At 51.0% G+C, this 10,000-nt stretch overlaps 1 protein-coding gene across 1 annotated transcript in view; it reads right to left on the minus strand.

The window, feature by feature from the left end:
* The window catches only part of arhgef40 (Rho guanine nucleotide exchange factor (GEF) 40), a 50,748-nt gene that overhangs the window by 7,511 nt on the left and 33,237 nt on the right, over positions 1 to 10,000 (minus strand). Inside the window, 6 exon segments of the mRNA XM_061250781.1 lie at positions 1,290 to 1,470; positions 4,411 to 4,590; positions 4,849 to 5,052; positions 5,482 to 5,571; positions 7,524 to 7,603; positions 7,606 to 7,772. Of these exon segments, the coding sequence (XP_061106765.1) occupies positions 1,290 to 1,470; positions 4,411 to 4,590; positions 4,849 to 5,052; positions 5,482 to 5,571; positions 7,524 to 7,603; positions 7,606 to 7,772 (902 nt within the window).

Raw genomic sequence — 10,000 nt, forward strand, 5'->3', positions numbered from 1 at the left:
TAGTGTAGTGGTTAAGGTACATGACCCTGTACATTTTTACATTTTAGTCATTTGGCAGACGCTTTTAATCCAAAGCGACTTACAAGTGCATAGGTTCTACCACAAGTCAAAGCATCACATCCAGAACTAGAAAAATACACCTGGACTGCTGTTCTAAACATATAGTCATCATAAGTGCAAATTATTTTTTATTTTTTTATTTTTTTTATTTTTTTTTGGGGGGGGGGTTAGACAGGGATAGGGGTATCAGAAGGGGGGGGCGGGGTAAATCAGGAGGGGGGACTAAGGTAGAGTTTGAACAGGTGTGTTGAGTCTGCGTCGAAATAGGGGGAGGGATTCTGCTGTCCTGACAGTGGTAGGCAAGTCATTCCACCACTGAGGAACCAGAACGGAAAACAGGCGTGAACGTGCAGCTCGACCGCCAGGTGCCCGTAGAGAGGGAATCGTAAGGCGACCAGAGCTGGCAGACCGGAGTGGTCTAGCTGGGGAGTAGGGAGTGATCAGGGATTGTATGTAAGGTGGGGCAGTCCCCTTAGCAGCCTGAAATGCCAACACTAGGGCCTTGAATCGGATGCGTGCGGCAATAGGAAGCCAGTGGAGGCCAATGAGAAGCGGTAGTGTAGTGGTTAAGGTACATGACTGTAGTGTAGTGGTTAAGGTACATGACTGTAGTGTAGTGGTTAAGGTACATGACTGTAGTGTAGTGGTTAATGTACATGACTGGGACCCACAAGGTTGTTGGTTCTATCCCCGGTGTAGCCACAATACAATCCAGACAGCCATCGGGCCCTTGAGCAAGGCCCTTAACCCTGCATTGCTCCTGGGGCGGATTGTCTCCTGCTTAGTCTAAATGAACTGTAAGTCACTTTGGATATAAGCATCAGCCAAATGACATGCAGTGCAAAAACAAAGGAATTGACCTTGCTGTTCCAATACTGTACTGCACTGTAAATGGCTAAACCATGAACACATAAAAACACAACATCAGCTAAAGCCAAATACTGTTCAGATCGTAAGAACAAAGGGTATGCAGTAACAGAAAGATCACCTTACAAAGATTGCAAAATGGATCATGTGCAAATTCAGCTGACTAACGTCTGAATGAAGGAAAGAAGGAGGCAGGAGACAGGAGGCAGGAGACAGGAGGCAGGAGACAGGAGACAGGAGACAGGAGACAGGAACTCGATATCGATGGGCAGAGGGGAGGAGCTCGCAGTCCGTAGCCGCGGCAGGTTAGGGCGATGTGGTGAAGGTAAAGGGTAAAGGTGAAAGGTGAAAGGTGACGTTACCGGTGTTGTGCATGGCGTGGGCCCACAGCAGCTGGGCGATGTGCTGGGTCCAGGCGGTCCGCTCCTCCCGCGATGCTGCCTGCAGGGTCAGGCCGTCCCGGGTCCGAGAGGGCTGACGGACCCACACCCCGAACCGCAGCCCGTCCTCCCCCACACTCTGGGTCAGACCCATCTCCCCTGTCTGAGAGAGCAAACACACCCACCTCCCTGTCTGAGAGAGCAAACACACCCATCTCCCCTGTCTGAGAGAGCAAACACACCCATCTCCCTGTCTGAGAGAGCAAACACACCCATCTCCCTGTCTGAGAGAGCAAACACACCCATCTCCCTGTCTGAGAGAGCAAACACACCCATCTCCCTGTCTGAGAGAGCAAACACACCCATCTCCCTGTCTGAGAGAGCAAACACACCCATCTCCCTGTCTGAGAGAGCAAACACACCCATCTCCCCTGTCTGAGAGAGCAAACACACCCATCTCCCCTGTCTGAGAGAGCAAACACACCCATCTCCCTGTCTGAGAGAGCAAACACACCCATCTCCCTGTCTGAGAGAGCAAACACACCCATCTCCCTGTCTGAGAGAGCAAACACACCCATCTCCCCTGTCTGAGAGAGCAAACACACCCATCTCCCTGTCTGAGAGAGCAAACACACCCATCTCCCCTGTCTGAGAGAGCAAACACACCCATCTCCCTGTCTGAGAGAGCAAACACACCCATCTCCCTGTCTGAGAGAGCAAACACACCCATCTCCCTGTCTGAGAGAGCAAACACACCCATCTCCCTGTCTGAGAGAGCAAACACACCCATCTCCCTGTCTGAGAGAGCAAACACACCCATCTCCCCTGTCTGAGAGAGCAAACACACCCATCTCCCTGTCTGAGAGAGCAAACACACCCATCTCCCCTGTCTGAGAGAGCAAACACACCCATCTCCCTGTCTGAGAGAGCAAACACACCCATCTCCCTGTCTGAGAGAGCAAACACACCCATCTCCCTGTCTGAGAGAGCAAACACACCCATCTCCCTGTCTGAGAGAGCAAACACACCCATCTCCCTGTCTGAGAGAGCAAACACACCCATCTCCCTGTCTGAGAGAGCAAACACACCCATCTCCCCTGTCTGAGAGAGCAAACACACCCATCTCCCTGTCTGAGAGAGCAAACACACCCATCTCCCCTGTCTGAGAGAGCAAACACACCCATCTCCCTGTCTGAGAGAGCAAACACACCCATCTCCCTGTCTGAGAGAGCAAACACACCCATCTCCCTGTCTGAGAGAGCAAACACACCCATCTCCCTGTCTGAGAGAGCAAACACACCCATCTCCCTGTCTGAGAGAGCAAACACACCCATCTCCCCTGTCTGAGAGAGCAAACACACCCATCTCCCCTGTCTGAGAGAGCAAACACACCCATCTCCCTGTCTGAGAGAGCAAACACACCCATCTCCCTGTCTGAGAGAGCAAACACACCCATCTCCCCTGTCTGAGAGAGCAAACACACCCATCTCCCTGTCTGAGAGAGCAAACACACCCATCTCCCCTGTCTGAGAGAGCAAACACACCCATCTCCCTGTCTGAGAGAGCAAACACACCCATCTCCCTGTCTGAGAGAGCAAACACACCCATCTCCCTGTCTGAGAGAGCAAACACACCCATCTCCCTGTCTGAGAGAGCAAACGCACCCATCTCCCTGTCTGAGAGAGCAAACACACCCATCTCCCCTGTCTGAGAGAGCAAACACACCCATCTCCCTGTCTGAGAGAGCAAACACACCCATCTCCCCTGTCTGAGAGAGCAAACACACCCATCTCCCTGTCTGAGAGAGCAAACAGACACAGCCTCAGTGCCCCCAGTCTAGCCATCGAAAAGGGCAGACACAAAACATCCTGGCTACCAGAAGAGCAAAGAAAAGGTGGTCACTGTATGACACCTGAGGTGGCGACAGAGATGCACTTTCTCCTACACTGTGAAAAATGTGAAAACATCACTTTACTTTAACAAATTCATATCAAATATTTAAAAAAATTATCCGATAACAAAAATGCTTTAATAGTCTAGGAGAGGATGCACAGCACACCGGCCGGTGCCACAGCCAAAGGGACCTAATAATAATATAATCATAAGCATAATCAAATAATCAAATAATCAAATAATCAAATAATCAAATACCACGGTTGGCAGCTAGAATACCCCGAGTACAACAATACAATAGCTAATACAATACCACACAACAATATCTATATGTAACTATATAAGTGCCATTATAGTCTGTGGCATATATAAGGCTGATCATGGTGGTGAGCTAGGGAGGGAAAGGTGCAGCCTGAAGAGATGAGTCTGTTGGATTCTCCGGATGTTGTACAGGAAGTCTGCATGTGTAACTCACCTTGATGCTGTGTTTGTGGTTGTAGACGGTATGTGTGTGTGTGTGTGTGTGTGTGTGTGTGTATGGCTCACCTTGATGCTGTGTTTGTAGTTGTAGACAGTGTGTGTGTGTGTGTGTGTGTGTGTGTGTGTGTATGGCTCACCTTGATGCTGTGTTTGTAGTTGTAGACGGTGTGTGTGTGTGTGTGTGTGTGTGTGTGTGTGTGGCTCACCTTGATGCTGTGTTTGTAGTTGTAGACGGTGTGTGTGTGTGTGTGTGTGTGTGTGTGTGTGTGTGTATGGCTCACCTTGACGCTGTGTTTGTAGTTGTAGACGGTGTGTGTGTGTGTGTGTGTGTGTGTGTGTGTGTGTGTGTGTGTATGGCTCACCTTGACGCTGTGTTTGTAGTTGTAGACGTGTGTGTGTGTGTGTGTATGGTTCACCTTGATGCTGTGTTTGTAGTTGTAGACGTGTGTGTGTGTGTATGGTTCACCTTGACGCTGTGTTTGTAGTTGTAGACGGTGTGTGTGTGTGTGTGTGTGTGTGTGTGTGTATGTATGGCTCACCTTGATGCTGTGTTTGTAGTTGTAGACGGTGTGTGTGTGTGTGTGTGTGTGTGGCTCACCTTGATGCTGTGTTTGTAGTTGTAGACGGTGTGTGTGTGTGTGTGTGTGTGTGTGTGTGTATGTATGGCTCACCTTGATGCTGTGTTTGTAGTTGTAGACGGTGTGTGTGTGTGTGTGTGTGTATGGCTCACCTTGACGCTGTGTTTGTAGTTGTAGACGGTGTGTGAGCCTCCAGAGGTTTTCGGCTTGGTGAAGATGAGGATGTTCTGGTACAGAAACACCCTCCGTACCCCACTCTTCCTCAGCCTGACGCCCCCAAACACCATCAGCTCCCCCTGCCTCACCAACTCCCCCCGCTCACACACCGCCACCTGAGAGAGAGAGGGAGAGAGAATATCAGGGTATTGGAATCAGGAATGAATACAGTGCTATATATGCATTTGTACAGTGTGAGATTATGTGTGTGTGTGTGTGTGTGTGTGTAATTCAGTGCACAGAAGGCAAATTTTTCTATTACAATATTTTTGTGTTCATTTCAACTGTTATTGGGGCTCAATTTCACTCCAAATGTCAAACGGGTCATGAAATCTGAACAATATGAAGGTTAACCGGAGATCAGGCCTTCTCACCGGACACCCCATGATGAGGTCACTGGCCCTGAGGTCCTGGCCCTGCTGCTGGATGTGCTGGAGGGTGGAGAGGGCGGAGTCAGGGCCGGGGCTGAGGCGGGTCAGCTCCTCCAGCAGGTGGCAGTAGTGAGCCAGCTGCTGCACCGGGGCCTGCAGGCAGGCTGGGAACGCCAGGGGGGGCGTGGCCAGGGCAGGCAGCTTCATCTGGGGGGAGAGGAGCATCAGCAACTACTGTGTGTGTGTCTGTGTGTGTCTTGTGTGTCTGTGTGTGTGTGTGTGTGTGTGTGTGTGTGAGATTGTGTGAGTGTGAGTGTGAGTGTGAGTGTATGCGTGTGTCCGTGTGCGTGTCTGTGTGTATGAGTGTGTGTGTGTGTGTGTGTGTGTGTGTGTGGCTGGCTGTGGGTGTGTGTGTGAGTGTGTGTGTGTGTGTGTGAGTGAGTGAGTGTGTGTGTGTGTGTGTGTGTGTGTGTGTGTGTGTGTGTGTGGTGGGAGGTCTCCCTGTATGTCAGGCTTGGAGTGAAAACCTACAGGATAGTAAAACCTACAGGATAGTAAAAATGTGAATATCTGTGATCTAGTATAATATATACGAGCTCTCACACCTGCACACCTGCACACCTGCAGTGTTCTTACCTTGAAGAAATCTGCTGCCTGGCTGACCAGCACAGTGTCTGCTTCTGGCATGGTTCTGATGTACTGAGAGTACTGAAGGAACTGCACTTTCTGGACGGAGAGAGAGAGGGAGAGGGAGAGGGAGAGAGATTAAGTAGAGTAGAGAGGCAAATAAATTAATGTATATGGCTTATTAAAAACCTTATACATACTTTATTGCTTAAAATACACAAACACAGTGCTGTTAGATTCTGCATTACACAGAGAATAATGCTCATCATTTGTCCAAGCACATGCACATGAACACACAGATACACACACAAACACACAGCCCAATGCACACAGATACACACACACAAACACACAGCCCAATGCACACAGATACACACACACAAACACACAGCCCAATGCACACAGATACACACACAAACACACAGCCCAATGCACACAGATACACACACACACACACAGCCCAGTGCACACACATACACACACAAACACACAGCCCAATGCACACACAAACACACAGCCCAATGCACACAGATACACACACAAACACACAGCCCAATGCACACACATACACACACAAACACACAGCCCAATGCACACACAAACACACAGCCCAATGCACACAGATACACACACAAACACACAGCCCAATGCACACACAAACACACAGCCCAATGCACACACATACACACACAAACACACAGCCCAATGCACACAGAAACACTCACAAACACACAGCCCAATGCACACAGATACACACACAAACACACAGCCCAATGCACACAGATACACACACAAACACACAGCCCAATGCACACATATACACACACAAACACACAGCCCAATGCACACACATACACACACACACACACACACACACACACACACACAGCCCAGTGCACACACATACACACACAAACACACAGCCCAATGCACACACATACACACACACACAAACACACAGCCCAATGCACACACATACACACACAAACACAGCCCAATGCACACAGATACACACACAAACACACAGCCCAATGCACACAGATACACACACAAACACACAGCCCAATGCACACAGATACACACACAAACACACAGCCCAATGCACACACATACACACACAAACACAGCCCAATGCACACAGATACACACACAAACACACAGCCAATGCACACAGATACACACACAAACACACAGCCCAATGCACACAGATACACACACAAACACACAGCCCAATGCACACAGATACACACACACACACACAGCCCAGTGCACACACATACACACACAAACCACACACAGCCCAGTGCACACACATACACACACACACACACAGCCCAATGCACACAGATACACACACAAACACACAGCCCAATGCACACACATACACACACAAACACACAGCCCAATGCACACAGATACACACACAAACACACAGCCCAATGCACACAGATACACACACAAACACACAGCCCAATGCACACAGATACACACACAAACACACAGCCCAATGCACACAGATACACACACAAACACACAGCCCAATGCACACACATACACACACAAACACACAGCCAATGCACACATACACACACAAACACACAGGCCCAATGCACCACATACACACACACACACACACACACACACACACACACAGCCCAGTGCACACACATACACACACAAACACACAGCCCAATGCACACACATACACACACACACACACACACACACACACAGCCCAGTGCACACACATACACACACAAACACACAGCCCAATGCACACACGACCACACAGCCCAATGCACACACATACACACACACACACACACACACACCACACACACACACACACACACACAGCCCAGTGCACACACATACACACACAAACACACAGCCCAATGCACACACATACACACACAAACACAGCCCAATGCACACAGATACACACACAAACACACAGCCCAATGCACACAGATACACACACACATACACAGCCCAATGCACACACATACACACACAAACACACAGCCCAATGCACACACATACACACATACATATTTGCTGAAGCAGTCCTGCAGCAGGAGTGTCTGTGTGAGAGCGCCCTCCATGGTTGGGAGGAGGTACTGCGTGTGAAGGCGCTCAGGGCTGGCCAGTTGGAGAAGAGGGCGTGTCCCTGGCCCCGCAGGTGGGGGGGCGTGTCCTCGGCATCCAATAGGGCAGGTAGCTCTCCTCCACCCCCCTCAGGAGGGCAAACATACTGCCTCTCCACAGCCAGCAGCCTGCACACCAGCTGGTTAGACCTGCTGTGAGGACCGAGAACACACGATACTCTGAGACAGCAGGAACTCACTCTGATACAGCAGAACTCACTCTGAGACAGCAGGAACTCACTCTGATACAGCAGGAACACGCCCTGTCTCTCTTCTCTCACCTGTGTGTGAACACGCCTCTCTCAGATGTGTGAACACGCCCTCTCTCTCTCACCTGTGTGTGAAACACACCCTGTCTTTCTCTCTAACCTCTGTGTGAACATGCCTCTGTCTCTCACCTGTGTGTGAACACGCCCTCTCTCTCTCTCTCACCTGTGTGTGAACACACCCTCTCTCTCTCACCTGTGTGAACACGCCCTCTCTCTCTCACCTGTGTGAACACACCTCTCTCTCACCTGTGTGAACACGCCCTCTCTCTCACCTGTGTGAACACGCCCTCTCTCTCACCTGTGTGTGAACACGCCCTCCTCTCTCTCTCACCTGTGTGTGAACATGCCCTCTCTCTCTCTCTCTCTCTCTCTCTCACCTGTGTGTGAACACACCCTCTCTCTCTCTCTCTCTCTCACCTGTGTGTGAACACGCCCTCTCTCTCTCTCTCTCACCTGTGTGTGAACACGCCCTCTCTCTCTCTCTCTCACCTGTGTGTGAACACGACACTCTCTCCCTCTCTCACCTGTGTGTGAACACACACTCTCTCTCTCTCTCACCTGTGTGTGAACACGCCCTCTCTCTCTCTCTCTCACCTGTGTGTGAACACGCCTCTCTCTCTCTCTCTCACCTGTGTGAACACGCCCTCTCTCTCTCTCTCTCACCTGTGTGTGAACACACACTCTCTCTCTCTCTCACCTGTGTGTGAACACGCCCTCTCTCTCTCTCACCTGTGTGTGAACACTCCCTCTCTCTCTCACCTGTGTGAACACACCCTCTCTCTCACCTGTGTGAACACGCCCTCTCTCTCTCACCTGTGTGTGAACACGCCCTCTCTCTCTCACCTGTGTGTGAACACGCCCTCTCTCTCTCTCTCTCTCACCTGTGTGTGAACACGCCCTCTCTCTCTCTCTCTCTCACTCACCTGTGTGTGAACATGCCCTCTCTCTCTCTCTCTCTCTCTCACCTGTGTGTGAACACGCCCTCTCTCTCTCTCTCTCTCACTCACCTGTGTGTGAACACACCCTCTCTCTCTCTCACCTGTGTGTGAACACGCCCTCTCTCTCTCTCACCTGTGTGTGAACACGCCCTCTCTTCCTCTCACCTGTGTGAACACGCCCTCTCTCTCTCACCTGTGTGTGAACACGCCCTCTCTCTCACCTGTGTGTGAACACGCCCTCTCTCTCTCACCTGTGTGTGAACACGCCCTCTCTCTCTCTCACCTGTGTGTGAACACGCCCTCTCTCTCTCACCTGTGTGTGAACACGCCCTCTCTCTCTCACCTGTGTGTGAACACGCCCTCCTCTCTCTCACCTGTGTGTGAACACCGCCCTCTCTCTCTCTCTCTCTCACCTGTGTGTGAACACGCCTCTCTCTCTCTCACCTGTGTGTGAACACGCCCTCTCTCTCTCTCTCTCTCTCACCTGTGTGTGAACACGCCCTCTCTCTCTCTCTCTCACCTGTGTGTGAACACGCCCTCTCTCTCTCACCTGTGTGTGAACACGCCCTCTCTCTCTCACCTGTGTGTGAACACGCCCTCTCTCTCTCACCTGTGTGTGAACACGCCCTCTCTCTCTCACCTGTGTGTGAACACGCCCTCTCTCTCTCACCTGTGTGTGAACACGCCTCTCTCTCACCTGTGTGTGAACACACCCTCTCTCTCTCTCTCTCTCACCTGTGTGTGAACACGCCCTCTCTCTCTCTCTCTCACCTGTGTGTGAACACGCCCTCTCTCTCTCTCTCTCACCTGTGTGTGAACACGCCCTCTCTCTCTCTCTCACCTGTGTGTGAACACGCCCTCTCTCTCTCTCTCTCACCTGTGTGTGAACACGCCCTCTCTCTCTCACCTGTGTGTGAACACGCCCTCTCTCTCACCTGTGTGTGAACACGCCCTCTCTCTACACCTGTGTGTGAACACAGCCCTCTCTCTCTCTCTCTCACCTGTGTGTGAACACGCCCTCTCTCTCTCACCTGTGTGTGAACACGCCCTCTCTCTCTCACCTGTGTGTGAACACGCCTCTCTCTCTCACCTGTGTGTGAACACGCCCTCTCTCTCTCACCTGTGTGTGAACACGCCCTCTCTCTCTCACCTGTGTGTGAACACGCCCTCTCTC

This window comes from Conger conger, chromosome 8, assembly GCF_963514075.1.
Source record: "Conger conger chromosome 8, fConCon1.1, whole genome shotgun sequence".
In the NCBI taxonomy this organism is placed as follows: Eukaryota; Metazoa; Chordata; class Actinopteri; order Anguilliformes; family Congridae; genus Conger; species Conger conger.